Source organism: Colletotrichum fioriniae, assembly GCF_027942845.1.
Source record: "Colletotrichum fioriniae strain IMI 355084 chromosome Unknown scaffold_1, whole genome shotgun sequence".
In the NCBI taxonomy this organism is placed as follows: domain Eukaryota; kingdom Fungi; phylum Ascomycota; class Sordariomycetes; order Glomerellales; family Glomerellaceae; genus Colletotrichum; species Colletotrichum fioriniae.
In genome coordinates this window covers 5,979,331-5,999,956 of record NW_027076837.1, presented here as the reverse complement: position 1 = coordinate 5,999,956, position 20,626 = coordinate 5,979,331, and the positions used below count along the sequence as shown (strand labels likewise).

Below are 20,626 nucleotides of genomic sequence, written 5' to 3'. Positions count from 1 at the left end.
ACGTAGGCGAGCTGAGAATTTAGCGCAAGAGTAATTTTGTTATCGGTCAAGATTAAATTTGATTAAAACAACTCGCGGCGCAGCATGTGCCGAAAATGGAGTCTTTTCTTTTTTCTCCGTCAGACAAACAAAACGGTTGCATTGTTACTGCAGGCCACTGCCGACATATGCAGAGGTCTGAAGAGACGGTGATTGATAATGTCTTGATCATGGGGGAGCATTTTAACAATCGTCACGAAGAACTTGACCTCGGAGACAAATAACCTGATGTGCCACATGAATTGACGAACACGCAACCACTCTCCGAAAGCCAAGCCGTGAAATAACATGACAACTGGCGGCTCTTGCAGTTCCGCCAATAGAATCGAGCCTCTTGAACGACCTGCAGAGCAACCATCCGGGCCAGTGATATTTCCTAGGATATCGCACCGGGGTCTACAAGTTGAGGGTGGTGTGGCGGAGCGGAGCAGGCCGCGCGAAGCGGGGTTATACACCAGGACGACGTGTTATTGGGAGGCTGGGTAGGATCTGATCAGCCCAACGTCCCCTCGGCGATCTTCAAATCGATGCTAAGCTGCTAGCTGCTTCTGTTGGCTGCTCACGCGATCTAGATATCCAAGAATTTGGCCGTGAATCAAAGTAGATAGATTCTCTTGAGTCAAGCTTGGTGGCGTTTGACAATTCATCAGATGTGTCACGGCTACAATGGCAATATGGGAGGTTTTGGAGGTAGAAGCAAACAGTCCAAGGAGGCGTGACATACAGCATGTGACTCTTAGTTGGGGTATTAAGACGGGCCCAACAGCAAACAGTCACACATTTTGGCACGTACTTGAGATATGGAGACAGATCCAACAGCAAACAGTAAGCCTAGGTAATATTATTCGGTTGTAGTTTGCATATGTTGATTTAACTGTGCCAGTCATATGTCAGACCCTGTCAGCAAAGTTGACAAACCGTCGGGTAAATTGAGCTGACCTTCAGCGTAGCTGATATTTCACATTGCTTTTGACCGCTGCCACTGTTGAGTCTCGCATTCGAGGTATCTTTGTGACGCTAAGTAATTTTCTAGAGAAATAAGGGTATTCGGGAAGGAAAAGGCAAGATAGAGGTTACGGGGCGCCATTGCAGAGTCAGGCCATGTAGACTAAGGATTTCAGTAGTCTCCACTCCCTCGAGCGTAGTAAATCCCGTGAAGGTCTCAATAAATCGCACTAATGTACCAAGGACTCTATGGCAAGCTCGTTGAAAGAATCAATAAATGAAGTTGCGTTAGTCTTTCTGGTTTGCCTCCTACATGCATTTATCATAGGTAATGTACTTAGTATGGTTCAAAGAGAGGTCTGGTTGTAATTTGTGAGAAAGAATGGTAGGACTCGGGTAGACTTGAACAATAAAGTAAAGAAATAGCTACTGTCTAAGTTAATAGATAACACGAAGGTGAAGAATGTTGTCGAAATAGATGATAATTAGATCAAGCATCTTTTTCTACGCACTCGGCATGGCGACTGACAACCTGGTACTTCATGATCAACCATGCGAAATGATAATCGCATGAAGGATTCTCGAATAGTTCATAACTTTCAAAGCCAAGAGCCTCGTGTTATTGTGATATTATCTGTCTCCCTTAGACGTTCCTGATATCGCTATTATCATGACAAACCAAGTTGCCACATCTTCTCTTAATGCCACGATAGATGGGAGGCACAGAGCATTAACTGAAACCGAGACAATGGTTTTAATAAATATAGCATCAGCCCCTAAAGGCATCCTCGTATCGATCCATTCGTGCCTTCAGATTACTAGGCGTCATAATCATTCATGTTTGCAGTCATACCAAGATGACCTTTAGTGACTTCTGCCCACAAAACAAGACTAGCAGTGCGCACTCAACCAATCGATCATTTCGAGTGCCGAATTCCTTTTGGAATGGTAACAGCGGTTGGTTCATGCACAGTTACATGTATAGTACTAAGTAGTGATGTGGACTACTGTCGTCACAAATCAATTCACCTGTCACAGCTTTGCTGGTTTCGATTAGTCAACTGCCCCCTTAAACTTTGAGTAACCGAAAGCAGCATTAATTATAATAATCTGCGCCACCCACGCGTTGCATCTTCGGGCCAAGTCGACCAGATGCTGGAGGACAGAATGTTGACATTCTCAGGATCATGCACAATTCTGATGATTGGGTTTGATCCCCTACTTGGGCATGGAATGTCCACATATTTCCTGGATCAGATACCATGTACAACTACATCCACATCTGTACGTCTTGATGATTGTTGGTTAGTCTCTACATTTGTTCGTACAAATGTCAGCGAGGCAGATTCAATGCAGTCTAATGTCCACGACTGTTTTCTTCAATACAAGGTTCACCTACTCTCTGACCGTGAGATCCCGTGGCGTGGTAATTTCTATTTTCTAACGAATAGCTGGGTACGGAAACTATCAATTCTAACTCAATGTTGAGATAAATGCAAGCATCAGGCTGTATGTCTACACATCGAAGATCTCCAGTTCAGGGTGGTAAGAACCCGAAATATGGTCAACTCGCAGAGCGGCTCGACGCCGTACCAACAAGTCTAGGGAGGGGGGAATCGCTGGCAAAGACGAGCAAATGCCATCAAACGAGTTCCCGAGACCCAAGTTTGTTCCCGTCTGATTGTCACGCGCAATTTGAGCAAGGGTCAGCTGAGCGGGATCATAGATCGGCCATCCGCCAGCGTAGCCAAGCAAACCAGAGGAAGTGTCTTTAGCAAAGGTCGTCCACGCCCCCCGAAGAAACTCAGCAGTTGCCAGTTCGACTGCAGTGCTGAGTGGTGTCTGAGGCAGCGTGCCGAAAAGAGGTGGGAGCTAAAGAAAAGCCATTAGTCTACCTTCCAATGTACGATACCAGGGCAGCAGTGCAAACACTTACTTCAGCACCGTGATAGGCTCCGCTGGGCGGGTTGGTAGAGATGGCCAGGTTGGGAAAGTCTCCGAAATACCGGTACCTCCAGGCCGGCATCCCATCGTCCACAGCTTGGCTGATTCTGATGGCGTCACCGCAGGTGTAGTATCTAAAGTTGAAGTCGTTCCAGTACGCGTCCGACCTATTCGTCTGCATCGAACGGAAGAGTCCCGCCTCATTGGCATTGTCGCCGATCAGATATCCAGCCTCGGCAGCTCGACGACCGGTATAATCCTCAAAGACGAGAACATCGTCCACGCCGGGCCCGAAAGCGGGCGTAGAGCCGACGCCTGTCTCTTCGGGCCCAAACGCGCCAAAGATTTGCTCTGTGGTCCGGTTCTTCATGCAGTCCGTGATGAGTTTGTAGTTGGTGGCGTTGCTGATGCCAGCCCTGCAGCCGACAGCCGCCGCAATTCTGAACCACCGTGTCGATGTATAGTTCCTGCTGAGAGCGGGGAAGCCGACGACCGTTGCGCTTTGAAGGACGAAGCCGTTGGCAATGGGATCCGAAGCGTAGGCGTAGGCGTAGAAGTCTGCCATTCCAGCGCCGGCGGACTGACCGAAGACAGAAATCCGGCTGGGATCACCTCCAAACTTTGGGGCGTTGTCGCGAATCCATTCCATGGCAAGTCGCATGTCCAGTAATCCTAGATTCGCAGTGGTGGCGGGATTGCCTGGGAACCCAAAGATTCCAAGACGGTAACTGGCATCGTGAGTCCTTGTTCCCGACCTCTAGACTAGAGTGTTCTTACTTAATAGACATCAGAACCACATCCGAGTCGTTTGCGAAGAAACGGCCGCTGTATCCGTCCTGTCTCGCGCTTCCTGAAGCTCGTGTTAGTCAACGCCTGGTTTTTCTAGTTGCCAGACACTTCACGAACCATAGGAATAAGCGCCTCCATGTACCCAAACAAGGATGGCTTTCTTCCGCTCGCCAACTTGCGGCTTGGTCCAAACATTGACTGACAAGCAGTCTTCGCTTTGAGGGTACTCTGTGTCAGACGGTTGCATACATCCAGGGCCCTGATTCGCGACATGTTAGATGCTCAACGTTTCTCAGTTGAAGTACCTTAGGCAGACATAAACGAGACAGCCACTAGACTTACAAATGCTGAGCCATTGATGACTGCGGAGCCATTGTAGGGAACAGGAGGCTGGAAACGCAGAGCGCCCACAGGCGCAGCGGCAAACGGAATGCCGAGATACTCGGAAACATCGGGGACGTCCTGAGCAGCGTGGCCGACGACACGGCCACTGGTGGTGGAAACCGTCTGACCGATAGACCAGGTGTTGAGCTTAGTAGGTTTTGCAGCCGTGAGTCCGCAAAGGAGACCTATAACGAGCGCGGGATGCTTCATGACGAAGGACTATCCACGCGAGGATGGCGTTACTAGAGAGTGTGGGGCCTGAAACCAAGAGAGTGAAAGAAAAGAAAGGACTCTTCGACGATTGAGGAGAATTGAGTGGTTTGGAAGGAACAGTTGAAGGTAGACTTCGAACCGCTAGACTCTTTAAATGCAGAGAAAGGACGGAGAATCGGTTTCCCCGAAATATGCGCGTGTTATTGCGGAATAGTCCAGGGAGATGAACTTCGGTCCGACTGTGACTGAATCACTCCTGTATGTAAGCCACTCGCCTAATTGCTTATGTGGCCCTGTAGTCTTACTTCAGAGAGCTACACACTCGCCGAACCAAGATGTTCATCGGTCGAGTGCCGTTCGCTGTCATGTAGAAGTTCGCAGAAATGAATTAGAGCGAGACTGACGCGGAAATTACATTTTGACTAGACCCGTAGAATGTCTACGCAGAATTAAGATATCTACAAGAGATTATCAGGCTTGTCCAATGGACATGAAAGTTAGACAGTTTCTCCTCTGACATATCTGCTTGGCGCTCGTCATCATTCGCCAGTGGTACATGGAATAGGTCTTGATGACAGACTAGGAAGACCTTCTTAAGCCTTAAGCCCGTACATGATCAGCCAATTCAGACTGGGTCAATCCTGGCTTCTCTTTATTCCTATTGGCGGCTACAGAAGAAATCCAGCTGGGTGTAAGCGGTGCACTGCCGTTCCTCGGGAGATATGCTTAACCCCGTGTCAGCAACTAACAGGGGTGTAACCGGAACTTTTTTGCCAGCAGGTAATTTTAACCTCAGCCTTCAACGCTTCTTGATAGTAGTAGAGAGCCAGGTAGTAGAGCTTGCTAAGACCAGGGCATCAGGGGATCAGTATCAAAGTCTCGGCTGATCAGCATGCATGCATACGCGGCACGTATGTACGGTCATCACCGCCTGCTTGCAGCCGGACCAGGCCGCTCTTGCATGATGACGGTTCTGCCGCACTCGCAAGATATACTGGGCTGAGAGGACTGATTTCCACTATGAGACGCCGTGATGATGGTACTCATGGAGATAGAGTCATAATGATGTTGATGTAGACGTATCGTCATATCATGTATGTATCATCCCGAAGTGACGGACTTCAGGGAAACAGGGAAGTATAAGAAATGGCTTCTCGTTCTCTCTCCTTGACTGCTCTTTTGAAGGAAGGAGCAGCAAATTATATTGCTCTACCTGCAGTTTCCATTCTCATCAGAGCTTCTCTCTGCTATCGCATACAGTGCAGACACCCCGTCTCACCCTGAGCATCTCCGTTGAACCGTAAACATGGCACTCAACATAACAAACGCAACAATATCAACAATGCGAGCCGTAGCCTGGTTCGGCCAACCCTACAACGTCTCCGTAATCAACATGCCCGTTCCCACCATCATCAACCAGACAGATGTCGTCGTCCGCATCACCTCCTCCGCCATCTGCGGCTCCGACCTCCACATGTACCACGGCTTCGGCGGCTCGCCCGACGTACCCTACGGTTTCGGCCACGAAGCCGTCGGCTACGTCTCCAGTGTCGGCGATGCCGTCTCGAGCCTTCAGGTTGGCGACTATGTCATCATCCCAGACAACGCTGATGACGGGCACTGGGGCCCATCGCACCCCTTGTCCTTTGGCGTTGGGAACGCAAACTATGGCGGACTGCAAGGTATGTTCTCGGCAAGATAACTACCCCTCTTCCCCCTATTACCGTATGATTAGTCCGTTCAGAGACCATACGGATACTCGTCTTCAGGAGAAGAGACAACCCAAGCTGACTCGACCTTTGACTTTGTAAACAGCCGAGTACGCCAGGGTCCCACACGCCGACACATCCCTCATCCCAGTCCCAATCACCTTGTCCAACAACGCATCCGAACTCGACTACCTCATGATCTCAGACGTCTTCACAACAGGCTGGCACGTCCTCTCCTACTCAGGCTTCCAACCAAGCGACGCAGTCGCCATCTTCGGCGCCGGGCCCGTCGGCCTCCTAGCTGCCTACTCCGCCAAACTCCGCGGCGCCTCCAGGGTCTACGTCATCGACCGCGTCGCCAGCCGCCTCGAGCAAGCCGAATCCTTGGGCGCCATCCCCATCGACTTTTCCCAACAAGACCCCGTGGAAGCGATACTCAACCGCGAGCCCGGCGGCGTGACGCGCAGCCTCGATTGCGTGGGCTTCGAATCCGTTGACGCCACGGGAGACCCCCACAACGGCATCGTGCTGGAGAACATGGTTGCGGTGACCGCCGTGTATGGAGGCATGGGCATCGGCGGCGTCTATAACGGCGGTGGGAACAGCACCGAAGGCGCGCCTAATGCGGGGACTCTGCCAGCGGAGATTCCGATCCCCATGGCATCGCTATGGAGGAAGGGCTTGTCTATCGGCACTGGTATCGTCTTGCCTTTGCTTCGGGCTCCTCCCTTGCTGGACTTGATTGCGTCTGGCGTCGCTAAGCCGAGCTTTGTAGTCACGGCTGAGATTGACATTGAGGATGCGCCGGAGTATTACCGCCGCTACAGCGATCACTTGGAAAACAAAGTCGTCATTCGATTCCCTTAGATAGATCGTATGTAGAGCACAAAACGAGTGAAGACGAATGATCGTAAAGAGTGGAATTAGTGTGGAGGATCACTATGCTAGATGTAATAGCTCGAAACAAGAACCAACAACTCGATGACAGCCTGACAAAAGGAAACCAAGTACACAGTTCATTGTAAATGTACAACCTCTTCCTTCCTACATATTTCCAACACTATCAGGAGTATGACAATAGAGAACTACCACAAAAGAAATATATATAGCCACTAGACATAACGAGAAAGGAGTGGTGGGTAAAGAACGAGATTCGATGATTTCGAGATTGGCTGTGCAATGGCAAAGTGCCACAGCTTATTGACCATGATGATGAAATGATAACGTATAAGTGCCGAGAAAACATAGCATCCCATGAAAACAAGGTATTTCACTTATTCTCACATGTAACTTCGCCGAGCTCCAGAAGCGTCTTCAACGCTGCCGGTGCCGTAGGCAGAGTCGGGATATGTAGGGCACTGGTCGTCCGAGGTCGGAAAGTCCGAGGGAATGTTGGGCAGGTCAAAGTTCAGGAGACTGGAGATGTCGATATCGGGAATACCAAAATCGAAATCTAGAGCGCCCTCGATGACACCGGTACTGGCGCCGGCCTCTTCACCGACACTGACGGTTAAGTCGGTATCGGGTGACACCTGCGGCGACACCGCCCGAGATCCTTGCGCAGTCTCGGGATCATCCAGGTCCGCCACCTGCGCAGGTGAGGGTATGTGCTCAAAGATCTGAGCACACCTAGCCGAGCTGTCTCGGATCCAGATCGAGAGGCTGTCCATAAGACCATCGCCATATCTCTCAAATGAACGATTGAGATCTTTTTCGAGCTCGCGCTGGATCATGTGGGGCAATTCACGCCGCAAGTACTTAAGAAACTCCAATCCTTTCGAGTTGGAGTCGCCTGCATTCGTCTTGTCCGGGTTGGTGTCATACCCTGATACCAAGGTCAATTACTTGGGCTCTTTTCTCATCTCAGGTTTCTATTCTAATAGGAGGTTCAAACTTACAAGGACTTGGAGGGTTTCCAATGTCTTGTGTCCCCGGGAACAGGGTGTAATATACTTCGTACCATTTGCTGACATCGTCGTGCTTGTCGCCGTTATGCTTACCAGATTGCCTACGCGCTCTGAGGTGCTTCTCCGTCTCTTGATCCATTCCTGCGCCTGGGTCTAGCTTGCGTCTCTGCTCATCTAGCACAGTGCAAGCTACAGTTGCCCTCGTATGACCTTGAAGTGCTTTTTCGGTCTTAAAGGTATCGAAACACCTGGTACAGGCAAAGATGCGATGAGATCGGTAGAGATGCTCTCTTGGTTCACGTTAGTGGATGTGTTTGATAACTGACGAGTTATCACACTCACTTGACCCGATGAATCTCGTGCCAACCAGGACCAACGCAGGTTCGATGGCTCTTGTATCTGACAGGATCGTGCTTGTAGTAAGGGCACGCAAACTTTGGGCGGTCGTCGTCCTCATCTGTCTTCGTGCGCTTCTTGTTGGGCTTCTGCTCGCTGTTCTCGTCGTTTTCGGATCCTTCGTCGTCTTGATCACGCCCTTTGAGTTGCCTCTTCTGACCAGCTACAGGACGCGCTTCCGCAGCACGTCTCTTGACGCCTCCTGAGCTGGAAGCTTTCGAGCCACGCTGGCAGTCCCCATCTTGATCTTGGGCATCCCCAAGATTATAGACGTTGTCGTCAAGCCATTCGCAGACTCTAGCCATGAATATCTTTATGAACGCTTGCTTGCGATAGGCCAGATAATTATCGATGACGGCTGATGTGGGACTCGTCCTATTTCGACCGGTTCCCGAGTCGGTAGTGCGAGCAGGCCGATCTGCGAGTTCGGATCTGCGAGATGAAGAAATTGACCGAGGTGATGATCTATTAGAGGTGTCAGGATGCTGCAAAGTCCAACGCATTGGATAGGCTACCTTTGAGAGGCGCTTTGGGCCTCACTTCCTCCCCCACTACCTTCAGTTGGGGATGAGGGTCTGTTGCTGTGTGTTCCCTGACTATGTGAGTAACTGGATGTCAAGTTGGCGGAATAGAGGAGGTAGTACTCACTGATACTTGTCTCACTACAAGGTCTGAGTTGGCTCGAGTGCTTGAGGACTTGGGTGGTTTGGAGGAAGGGGTTTCGTGTTTCTTAGGCATGTCCGGTGAGAAGTTGCCCGGCCGGCTATTGTGGAAAGCCTTGAACCGGGAAAGCAAGCAGGTAAAATCGACGAAGGACTTCTTCTTCGATGATCTGCGGTGGTATCGAGGAAAAGAGTTCAGATAGGAAGGTCTAGTATAGGGGGTTGGTCTTGAGACGGCGAGCATTTCCTCGTACGGGTAAGAGAGTGCACGCTAACACTGGGGTTGGAACATCCTGCTCTTTTCTCAAAGTTGAAATTGTGCTGCCTGGAATAAACAGGTGAATTGAAGAGGGATGAATAGAGTGCTCAGTTGCGAATTGGCGTTGTTCGATGATGTTCAAGCCAAAATAGAACTAGGCTTCAAGGCAACTCGGTGCCATTATATCTCCCTCAGACTCCGCTGCTTACACGACCCCACTCCTCGACCCCACGCTCGTATGTCGTGCGCGCATTTGCGAACAACATCTTTGAGAGCAGTCGAAGAGGGGGCGCGTGTCTCAAGAGATGCCGCCTCACTCTGGAGAGTCCAATGGCGAATGCGGAGCGGAGGTAATGGCTTGATGAGCCCATTGGACGCCCCAGATAACCACGAGAGACGCAAGATCTGATCATCTGGAGTGGAACTTGGGAGCTGTCCGTCATCCTGTCCCATACGGTGGAGTACGCAGTGTCGCGCATGCGTGTCCGCATACAAGTTCGCTGATGGTTCGCCCGCGATCGAGACTGCTCAATTGCGCACAAGTGAGGTCTTCACTCGAAGCCGTCTAAAACAATCATTATCAATGCGACGCCTAGGCCGTCGAGGATGCCTCCTTCAGTGTAGGAATTGCTGTTGGTTCAGTGTCTACCCAACCCAATTGACTTCCTACGTACGAGAGAAGCAGCAACCAACGGCATAGACGGGAAGCACCGCAAGTACTTACAGCTGCCCTGGGAATCCAACTCAATTGACCCAATGGCGAACAGATCTCGATACCATAATCGTCAACGGTGCTCGATCGGGCAAAGTCACCCAAGACGCCATCAGTCGGCAATGGCCGAACGTTGCGACTGCCTCCGCGTTCCCTCAACTCGCTCGCCCGACCACGAACATTTCCGGTGAAAGGTATGGTCCAAATGATGCCACGTCAGGCAAATGAGGGGTTCAATTGCGGTAACGTAGGAGCCAGCGATCGTCGGAGAGATGCGGACTGCAGTCGAGGGGGCTAACTGCATTGCGAACCGTCGATGGAGCGGACGGACGGCGTCGCGTTGGCGAGGTACCTCGTCGGCAGGGAACCGGACATAATGAACACGTGAGAGGCGGTGGCTAGCGGCAGCGACTCGGCAGCTGAAGAGCGCGATAAGATGCAGCCGGTGGCCGCATTGTTGCAGCAACTCAGGCAGGCTGAGCAGAGGAGCCGGTAGCGAGGAACACGGGCTCGTTGCCTGTTCTGCCGATAACGGGGAGACTTTCCGGCGCTTCGGTTCGGTATTCGTATTTTGCCTTTAAAACGATTTCAAATGCCTTGAGGAGTTGTTTTGGAATCAGAGATGATGGAAACCCGGGATAATGGTTGTAGAGAGGATGGGTGGAGTTGAGACGGAGAAGAAAGAGACGATGTTCGGGACGGGAGTCGTACAAGAAGTTCAATTAGAGTTTGGAGCGTGCACAGCCAACTTTTCGGGCCTTTTGTCCTCAGGAATCAGGGCATGTACGTACCTCTTCAGTGGCTGCTACCCCTAACCATCGCCCCGGCCCGCTTCACTTCCAGTGGGGTCCACTAACTCGTCATGTCCCAGGGCGCCCTGCAGGTCCGAATTGAAAATATCGTTCTTGGCGACTGGCCATCGGAATCGTGAAGATCGCTCGAGGGATCTGAAACCAGACCAGATATACGAGAGCCTGGTTATAGTTTGATGAGTAAACAGCAGCTTCTCATGGTTTCACGGCCACCATTGCATGACCAAATGTTTTGCGTATGAGAGTGAGAATTCTTCAGGAATCCGAAAGCGGCTTTACGAGGCCAATGGAATGAGCAGCAAAGTTCAGACAGAGTGATTAGAGGCGATGTGTGAGAGAAGAAAATACTTTTGGGTATATTAAAAATTGTATCTGATAAACGGTAGAAAGTTGTAGCTTCATATGAGTTCATTTCTTTTCATGCCTCCTGTCGAGGGCGTATTCAGAGTCCTCAAGCAACGGGAATTCCTACTTGCGCACAGAAGCCGTCGTAAGAGTCGCCTTGAGCCAGATCGGCACCCGTCTGGTTCTGGAATGAAATGCGATTCAAAGTGTTACCGTCGGCCTGGTACTTGGGCCACGTGCCGTGGCAGTTGTAGTTGAGAAGACCAGACACTGGATCCTTTGCGAAGGCTGCCCACGCACCACGCATGTACTTGCCCACCGCATTCTCCTGCGCTGTGCTGTTAATTGCCGCCTGGGGCACGGTGTCAAAGAGAACAGGGAGCTGGTCAAGCAATGTCAGCTAATATGTCTCGGGCCAAGAGTATTGACGGAAAAAGAAAGCATGACGAACCTCGGATGCGTGCCATGCTCCACTGGGCGGCGTCGTTGTAAGAGCAAGATTAGGGAAGTCGCCGAAATAACGGTATCGCCATGTCGGATGGCCCGCGGAGACGGCCCGCGCGGCTCTTCTGGCGGCGGGACAGCTGAAAGCGATAAGGTTAAAACCAAACCAGTATGTCTCATTAAGGTCTGGGGCTCCGATCTTGAAGAGCCCAGCCTCGTTTTCAGTGTTGCCGATGAGATACCCTGCCTTGGCCGAGTCGCGGATGCTGTAGTCGGCAAAAATAAGACGATCGTCTACCACGGGGGCAAAAGAGAGCCCTCCAGCGGAAGCGATACCGGCATCTTTCGAGGAAAGACCGGTGAGGAGATCCGTGGCGGGTTTGCTGAGCATACAGTCAGAGACCACCTTGGGGTCGGTTAAGTTGTTACCGCAGCCGACCGCTGACGTGACGTTGAACCACTTCTCGTTCACAGTCTGGTTGGTGAAGATACCGAATCCAGTAGCCGTGCCACTCATGGGGATGAAACCGCTGGCGATGGGGTCGGACGCGTATGCGTAAGAGTAGTAGTCGACCAAGGAGCCCCCGGCAGATTGCCCAAAGATTGTGATTCTGTTGACGTCGCCGCCAAATTTCTCCACATTATCGCGGACCCATTCCATGGCCAGGCGAATGTCGAGGAATCCAAGATTCGGGGCGGTGACCGGGTTGCCTGGAAATCCGAAGAGGTTGAGGCGGTAGCTTCAAGGTTGACCCGAGTTAGCATTGATGCTACCTAATTCCCCGAGCCTCCGTTGACTACTCACTTCATGGACACGACAACCACGTCATTCTGGTCTGCAATGAACTTTCCGTTGTACGCTGGAATGCGGGAACTTCCTACAACCCGAGTCAGTACACCGTGCATGCTTTCTTGATTTGTTCAGACGAAGGCACTCATACCTGTGGTGAAAGCACCTCCGTGAACCCAGACCATCACAGCCTTTTTTGAGTCGCCGGCCTGTGGCTTGGTCCACACATTCAAGGTCAAGCAGTCTTCGCTCTGAGAGCCCGTGTCACCCAGCGCTTTGGTCACTTCAACGGCCGAAGCGGGAATACCGAGCTTCATGACAGCTTCCAGACTGGTGGGAGCGTTTGCCGGCTGCATGCATTGATGTCCCTATTGAGGTGCATCAGTACACCGTTGATAAGACGTCTCATTTGAGCCTCTGGAGTAATTTTTACAAAATTTTGGGGATACTCACGAAGTCGGAGCCATTGATAGGAGAAGCACCGGCAAACTTGACTGGAGGCTGGAAGCGCAAGGGCCCAACCGGCGGCTGAGCGTACGGAATACCCAAATATTCGGATACCTAGGACGTATTATTGTTAGTCGAATTCCTTCATCTCCAACGCATACAAACTTGCCTGTTCGACGCCAGTAGCAACATGTCCTGCAACGGGACCGCTGGAAGTCGACACCGACTGTCCAACAGTCCAGCGAGGGAGGACCGGCTTGGCAACACCCAGACTGGAGGTGGTGACCACGGCCCTCAGGACATTTTTGATGATGCTTTGGGCTCTCATGGTGATGTTGAGGTTGAGAGAGCTCAACTAACGATAGACTAGGGACCTGAGGTGAGGTGAAGTGAGGTGGGCGTGGCAGAACCAGAAGACTGAGTCTGAAGCTGCGGATAGGCGCTATTAAGAGGACCGCCTTACTGGGCTCGCAACAGGAGGGGACCTTGACCTCGTCTTTATGTCAACGAACTTTGCTGAAGCCATTGTGGACCTTGCTTACCGAGGGGACGATCCCCAGCTCGCCGATTGCCTTGGACCGCTCCCATGAATGCGCGATGCCCTCCTCAGTCGTCCCATTACCACGAAGGATACCCTGGATAACTAGCTCGCTTGCCAGTACGAGTCCTGAAAAATGGGCGGGACTCGCGTCGACCACTCACCTGTTTGCTGCAGGGAACCCTGTCCATACGGACGTCGTGGCCGGGCAAAGGTGCGGATGGCAGGCCAGTTCGTGGGATTCCTCCGATAGAGCCTCAGTAACATTAAGTCGACTAGTCTATTGAGGCGGCCGGGGTTAGTCGGGTTGTGGGTAAGTTCGCAACACTATCCGAATTAGGGAGCCTTGCTTGCCCCTCTCAATTCTCTTAGCAACTCCCAAATCCAACCTTGAAGCCCACAATGGAGAAATTTTTCGTTTTTCTTCTAGACACCTGCAGCGATCAAATGCACATTGACAGCCGCATATGCACATCGAAACCCATTCAGAAGCCCAGCTTGCCTGAAGGCTGACTGACTGACTGCGGAACAGTGAGACAACTCCATCGTATGCACGGAGGGTCCTCAGCAACGGTGAACCTAGCGAGCACAAGGTAACCGAAAGCTAGTGGAGCGGGGTCGCCAGGTCGGCAGTGCCATGACTTGCCATGCCACCTTTTAGGGCCTTCACACGGGTCAGTGAGCTGGCAGCGCGAGTTGATTGATGCCAGTATCGATTGGTTGTTCCCTCATAGCCTGTACAACCAACTTTCATACCATTCCAAAGAGAGGGTTCGTCGCGAAGAGTAGGTTTGCTGATGGCGCAATACTGCAGCTAGCGGGAGATGATCACCTTGCCTTGGGGACTAGTGCTATGCTACATCTCCCTCGAGTGAACCGCTGCCGGGCTGGGCGTATTCAGCAAGACAAACATGCCGACGCCGGTTTGTGTAGTTGGAAAAGCTAGCCCAACATCGATATCATTAGACTTTCTCAACGTCAATGCAGTGAGTGAAGGCGCAGCAAAGCCAGAGACGGAGCGTCCCGCGCTCAAGGAGCGAAAGCGGTCGTGGACCAAGCGTGAGTACCGAAACCGAGCATCGAATAACGTACGTTACTTCAAATCTAGGAATCGTACATCGTATAGGCGTTGTATTACTGCATTGTAGTCCTGAATTGAGTTCAACTTGAGAACAGACGAAAGGCACAACAAGGCTGTAAAGCACAAATAAGATGGCTTACAACCAGTGAGAATCGATTTCGCCGAGAGACCAGACTGATAGTGCCGCTGCACAAGACTGCCGCACCTCCCGTATGATGGCCACGCGTTCGTCTCCAGAGTCTGATGGGTGCGAAAGAAATAGCGCGGATACGGTGCAGGCCTTGTTGGCGCCTTGATTTCCTAGCAAGAGAACAGTCCGTAAGGGCAGTCAAAATGATCCAGATAGACGAGTTTGCCAGATTTGATGACGCCTAGACCGTCTGGTGGTAGAAGAGCAGCAGACTCGACGTTGCAGTATTGGCGCGCCTCGGCTGCGATAGGGAACGGCCAAAGACAAACTCTCAAGGTTCCGCCTGTAAACTATAGAGAGCTTCTGAGGCTAACGCCGGTTGCCCCTCATCGTTGTGCGGCTAGGGTGATTTGAGATCGGGGTTCCCCGCGATGGGTTGCAAAGCTCGGATGCTTTACGCGAGGCAGTTCCCGTAGCTGGTCAAAGCCTGGGAGGTAGGTATTGTCCTTACGAACACCTGAAGACTGAAGTTAGTATCCTGTTTGTGAGGTGTGCTGTACAGAGTGGCAACACTTGGCCAGCTGTGTGGTATACCTCTGAGAATGATCTTCTGTCATCGCAGTCCTTTGTCCTGTTTGCTCCTCAGGATCTTGCGGTTTGTCCTGTGCCTCTCTCTCATCTCCTGGAATGTGCATTCTAGATCGCCGATGATGATGATTTTGATATTTTATAAACGCGTATTTCCGAGCGCAAGATGATCTTGGGTGCTCCAGGCCCCCTCTTTCGGCGCGATGCTTTGCTCAGCAAACCCATGTCGCTCGATGTTTGGCCGAACAATGCTTGGAGTTGCTCAACTGCCGATACTGAATGGAGTGGTGAGATATATTTGTGCACAGGTTCCCGATGATGGTGGTGTTGACAGTGACAGTACATAGTCAAGAGTTCATCATATGCCACACCCCTGCCCGCGGAAGCTCGACTATGTCGATCTCGTAGGCCGAGGCCCCGGTCCGCGATCTGCAGGCGATCGTGGAGAAGATATTGGGCAGTGCCAAGATATCTACGTGCAAATTGCGATTGGACAACCTACAGGCATTGTTTGCTATTCGGGAGCGAAACCAGATCTCGGGAAGCTTTGTTGCTGGAGGCAAACAAGCCGATGGTTAGGAAGCGTAGCATTGGTGAAGGTCGCTAATCTTGCGAATAGGTTTGCCGCTGCCGCCATCAAAATTCGCAACAAACGTCCGATTAGGAAAGTGAGATATTATCGGTGAGAACTTCTTCAGCGCCCAGAGATGGCGTTGTTTGTCTCGCAGAAGTGCCTGGCGGGGCTATCACAAGACAGATGGGCGGCAACACTTTCCGAGGTGCCCTGCTCAATGAGGCGTTGCCATCCCCTTGGAGGACGGCAAGTCGTGCATTCTAGGATACGGACGACGTGGCATCAGCTAGCGTTGATCGACATGGTGTCCGCATATACGGTGACATTGTTCAACGCCGTTGACTGTAGTGCTGCTGAAGGTGACAGGATATCGGCGATGAAGATGTGGACAACGGACAGAAGGGAGGTCCACGATGGGATCGCGGGGAAGGCAACCTCAGGTACCTTGGCGCCGGCCGGAGTGGGTCTACCATGCTAAGCGAGTCTGAGATGGTGTGGAAAGAGCAAACAGCTCACTCGTCGGTGTGGTCCTTCTCATTTCGGCCCTTCAATCTCATCGTGCCTTATCCGATCTCATCATTCATCATGACTTTCAACATGAGATCAACTCTTGAGCATTCATCGTTAATTTCTCACATCTGTGCCGTTCAAAATTTCCATCTCATCAGAAAGCGAGCAACTTCAAATCATCTTCACACCTTCACAGTCGCCATGTTGGCGCAAACGCGATAGCTTGACAATGAATCTATTGTGTCCAGAAATGAATACCTCTCCGATGATTTCTCACTTCGCAGTAGCCAAGGGTCTTTCGGGTTTTCTCATCAATTAACATTACACTCAGGAGATAGCTGATTCTGAGATAGAACATCCTTTCTTCCACCGCTCACCCTGCCAATCTTCGTGGATCTATTCCTGGCCGCAACTGTGAAGGGGGAGGATCCGGGTCGCGAAACACTGCTCGCGGCCATACCGATTTGCTATGTCGACCTCTCTTATGATCTCGCGAGTCGAGCGCTGTATGAAGCCGCCTGATCGCATCCGGAGGATCTATCATTGCCTCAAAAAAGCCTGTCCCATATACTTTTCCAAAAGAAACTCAGTGGCTCTTGCTCTCCTTCTCCTGCCTCTTGGCCGCGACAATGCCATCGAACCTCCAGAAGCCAGGCAGTCCCTCAAAGAAAAGACTTCCGATCCACGTCCACCACAAGCCCGTTCCAAACTCGATACCGTGCCTCTGAAGCCTCGTGCGGTGGAACCAATAGCACTCGCTCAGATGGATTCCCAACACGGGCAGGAAGATGGTCTTGACCAACCACCGATAGAACCTTGGGCCGCCGGGGAACGCGGTCTGGAGGAAGGACCAGATCGGCGTACCGGGCAGCACAAACCCAAGCGTAAGCCAGCAGACAAAGTAGAACGCAACGGCCCCAAACACAACCACGTCAAAGCCTTGCGGCGGCGCAAAGTGCCCGACGGTGATGTCGCTGTACCCCAGCGCCTGCTGCGACGCGCGCGCCATATCCACGACGGCGGGCCGCACGTCCTCCCACGCCGTGAGGGCCGGCTTGAACTCGATGAAGAACTCCTTGCCGCCGAGCCCGCCGCCTGCGATGGTCATGCCTTCAAAAGTGCAGTCCTTGAGCCACGGCGACGAGGCGGCGGAGCGGCTGAGGCCGGCGTAGTGGCGCAGGTAGAGGGAGAGCTCACGCTGGTGGTCGCGGTTCATGTGCGTCATGATACGGTCGCGCGGGGAGGGTGCAGACGAGGGATCTGTGGCCGACGAGCCCATCGCCGCGGCCGAGCCAGAAGAGGCCGTTTTCACGTTGCCCTGGCGTGCCATTGCTTCGTTTTTCCTGATTGGCTACCGGTAAGTGGGAGGCTGACTTGGCGTGTGGTGTGAGAGAGAGTTCCGATGAGTAGATGCGCTTATTCGTATTGCTGCGATGGGCCAAGGTTTGTTCCTTTGCGGGTTCCTGGTTTCTAGACCGCCCGCTAGGTTTGCAACGAAGCTTAAAAGGCGAAATCAAAAGGCTCCGGTCGTGGGAATTGGGGTGAGTGCGGGAGACTCGGGGGGAAATATCCGTAGGTGTTAGGAAAAGGGGCCTGTGAGGTTGGTCGTTGAGTTGGAAGAAGAAACATTGAAACCAACGGCCAGGAACCAACAAAATTGCGGTAAATGGTCTGTGCGATCCTTGCCCTCTGCAGATGCGGTTCGGTGTTCACTTCTCCGTCTTGTGTCAGCTGTAAATGTGCATGGTCCCCCACGGACTTGGACTTCAGGATTTTCTTCTTCTGAAAGAGCAGCGATGACCCAATGCAACGTCAAGGTTGGACCGATGGGTTGGAACCGAAAAAAAGAGAAGAAAGCGGTGCGGTCGCCCTGATAGCTGTCAAACTATCTGGTCTCGTGGGATGGCCGACAACAGAGGCGCTGGAATGAACTGAACACATTCACAGGTTTCAGGCCAGCCCTCGGACACGAACACCGTTTTTGTGCCTCGCTCTCGGAACCTCAAGAAAGCATTGTGTTCCGAATCTGTGGGCCACCTCACCGGCTTCATTACTCGGAAAGGTATCACTGTCTCAAGTTGAGGGTGAGAGGCAACGGTCCAGACTCGCACCAGAATGACAACGGTGACTCGTGTTTAACATGCTGGTTAGCCTAGCCTGACTAGATCCTAGGTGCTTGAACGCTACACACGTGCTGCCGATAGCATGTCGCATCGCAGACTTGAAGATGGCGAAGGCGCTAAATTTGGTACGAAGTGAAACCCCGAGACGTGAGAGACGACTATATGTCTTGCTGAAATCGTACTGTCGCCGCAAGAGAAGTGATCTGTAAATGAAGCATCCGAAGCCGCCGAACGCCATAGAGCCGGTCCGGGCCTGATTGTGGGTCTAGATAGTGGGGTGCGGGGTAACAGCCAGCCAAAAGCCGGTCCGGTCCGGGATCTTGCCCCATTCAAATACGCCGTTGCCGCCGGGGATGATTTTGCCCGGTGGTTGTCCAAAAGAACAGTTTATCCATTGAACTCTCTCGAGAAGCTGTGGAACAGAATACAAGCCCACGCAAGACTACAGCTTTCGGGATGACATCAGACAGAGCCCGCGTGCTCCTTGTCGGATGTGGAGGAATCGGCACGATCGCCGCTCTTAACCTCGAAGCTGGAGGATTGGCTCAAGTCACCGCGGTCCTCCGTTCCAACTTCGACGTTGTGAAAAGCAACGGCTTCACTATCAAGTCTTGCGAACACGGCGACAAAGAAGGCTGGCGGCCTACCGAAGGTCAGTTCCAGTAACCCCGTTCCCTTCTCGTCATGTCGCTCATCATCGTCACGATTGCCTTAGTCTTGAATGCCGTCCCGACTTCAGTATCCTCAGACTCTGATAGTATTTTCGATTACATCGTTTGCTGCACCAAAAACGTCCCAGACGCCGGTCCAAGCCTGCCAGACATCATCGCTCCGGCCGTCGTCCCAGGCCGGACGGTCATCGTACTCATCCAAAACGGCATAAATATCCAGCTCCCCTTCTTTAATCGCTTCCCTAAGACCATTGTGCTCTCTGGAGTAAGCCGCATCGACGCGCACGAGCATTCGCCAGGTATCATCGAGCAGAAGCAGCCCGATCTCCTCCATATCGGCGCTTTTCACAACGCCAACATCGGCCTGGAAGAGCAGCAACACGCTGCCAGACGCTTCATCGAAATTTACAGCGCCGGAGATAAGACAACGTGCCTCTATAAGCCAGACGTCGATTTCGACCGATGGAGCAAGCTCGTCTACAATGCTTCGTTCAACCCCATCTGTGCTTTGACGAGGGTGAACGCCAGCCAGCTACGGACGGCGGACGGTTCGATGAGCTCTTTGGTCATCCCGGCCATGGAAGAAGTGATCAAAGTAGCTGAGTCTGCGGGTCAAGATATCCCGTCAAGCGCGATGACACAGGCTATAGAGATGAATCCCATCGATGAGAATATCAAACCCAGCATGCAAGTTGATTTTGACAAGGTATGACTCCTCCTCATTTTCCTTCATCCATGAGTTTGATTGGGTACGGTCATACTCATCTTTATTTTCCAGGGAAATTTGATTGAGCACGAAAATATTCTTGGTGAAATCTGCCGAGAAGCGCGCAAGCGATCTGTGGCGACACCCATCTTGTCCATACTCTATGAGCTCTGTTGTGCGCGTCAGTGGAGTATCAAAAGGGACCGCAGCTTCGCATGATCTCGATAACATCTTCATGATACCTGAAAATATCTCGACCGGTGGCTGGTTATATCAAAGACGAATATTAAGTGGTCTCACCTGAAGAGTCACACTCTTAAATAAATGTGTGTGAAGGAGGTGCTCGACGAGAAGTCAGTCGACGCTTGTATGCCAACCACGATGTGCTTTCCAGGAATAAGAAAGATCATTCGATAACCTCGTTGCATCAATGATATAAGTGAATCAACCCTGGTCACACTTGATAGTGACAATTTGAGGATAGAAACTTCACAGTGGTTGGGGCCATTCTGAAGGTGTCATCGGCCTGAGGTGAGGAGGCCACCCTCTTACTTCCTTTTCCGGTGTCAATGACATTAGGGATCCCATATTCACGTAAACCTTCCTCTTTATTCTCAAATCACATACTGTTGTCAAATCTAGCAAAACACTCCAGCTAGGTGCACCAATATGGAAAGGCATAGTCACCACTGGGCCATGAAGCAGACTCGAAATCACTCATCCCATCGAGTGGAACCCCAAACTTGTCACATTGCAGTAAAACCATCATACAGCTACTCTACGAACCATCGGTTACTCTAGGTAGTACTACGTGATCATCGTTATCCGTCTCACAAGATTAACCGGGCCACCCATCCAAATACCACCACGTTCCTCCGAGCCGAGCCCTTCAAGATACCTCCGGCGTC

General features: G+C 51.8%; 7 protein-coding genes across 7 annotated transcripts; 2 read left to right on the top strand and 5 right to left on the bottom strand.

Annotated features, from left to right (window-relative positions):
• Positions 1–2,875: 2,875 nt before the first annotated feature.
• On the bottom strand, positions 2,876–4,311 carry N0V96_001550 (uncharacterized protein; the record flags this gene model as incomplete). The annotated part of the gene is made up of 2 exons (XM_065756260.1): positions 2,876–3,685; positions 4,060–4,311. 2 exons carry the CDS (start codon positions 4,309–4,311, stop codon positions 2,876–2,878), a joined length of 1,062 nt encoding a protein of 353 aa, XP_065615500.1.
• Positions 4,312–5,656: 1,345 nt separating this feature from the next.
• On the top strand, positions 5,657–6,890 carry N0V96_001549 (uncharacterized protein; the record flags this gene model as incomplete). The annotated part of the gene is made up of 2 exons (XM_053194132.1): positions 5,657–5,996; positions 6,130–6,890. The coding sequence occupies 2 exons, from the start codon at positions 5,657–5,659 to the stop codon at positions 6,888–6,890; spliced, it is 1,101 nt and encodes a 366-aa protein (XP_053048329.1).
• A 413-nt stretch (positions 6,891–7,303) lies between these two features.
• On the bottom strand, positions 7,304–8,069 carry N0V96_001548 (uncharacterized protein; the record flags this gene model as incomplete). The annotated part of the gene is made up of 2 exons (XM_053194131.2): positions 7,304–7,848; positions 7,922–8,069. The coding sequence occupies 2 exons, from the start codon at positions 8,067–8,069 to the stop codon at positions 7,304–7,306; spliced, it is 693 nt and encodes a 230-aa protein (XP_053048328.2).
• A 199-nt stretch (positions 8,070–8,268) lies between these two features.
• Positions 8,269–8,631, bottom strand: N0V96_001547 (uncharacterized protein; the record flags this gene model as incomplete). Its single annotated transcript, XM_065756259.1, has 1 exon — positions 8,269–8,631. One exon carries the CDS (start codon positions 8,629–8,631, stop codon positions 8,269–8,271), a length of 363 nt encoding a protein of 120 aa, XP_065615499.1.
• Positions 8,632–11,222: 2,591 nt separating this feature from the next.
• N0V96_001546 (uncharacterized protein) lies at positions 11,223–13,125 on the bottom strand (the record flags this gene model as incomplete). Its single annotated transcript, XM_065756258.1, has 6 exons — positions 11,223–11,498; positions 11,568–12,300; positions 12,366–12,438; positions 12,502–12,718; positions 12,804–12,844; positions 12,963–13,125. 6 exons carry the CDS (start codon positions 13,123–13,125, stop codon positions 11,223–11,225), a joined length of 1,503 nt encoding a protein of 500 aa, XP_065615498.1.
• Positions 13,126–16,804: 3,679 nt separating this feature from the next.
• N0V96_001545 (uncharacterized protein) lies at positions 16,805–17,548 on the bottom strand (the record flags this gene model as incomplete). The annotated part of the gene is made up of 1 exon (XM_053194129.2): positions 16,805–17,548. One exon carries the CDS (start codon positions 17,546–17,548, stop codon positions 16,805–16,807), a length of 744 nt encoding a protein of 247 aa, XP_053048326.2.
• Positions 17,549–18,797: 1,249 nt separating this feature from the next.
• On the top strand, positions 18,798–19,724 carry N0V96_001544 (uncharacterized protein; the record flags this gene model as incomplete). The annotated part of the gene is made up of 2 exons (XM_053194128.1): positions 18,798–18,993; positions 19,057–19,724. 2 exons carry the CDS (start codon positions 18,798–18,800, stop codon positions 19,722–19,724), a joined length of 864 nt encoding a protein of 287 aa, XP_053048325.1.
• Between the last annotated feature and the right edge of the window lie 902 nt (positions 19,725–20,626).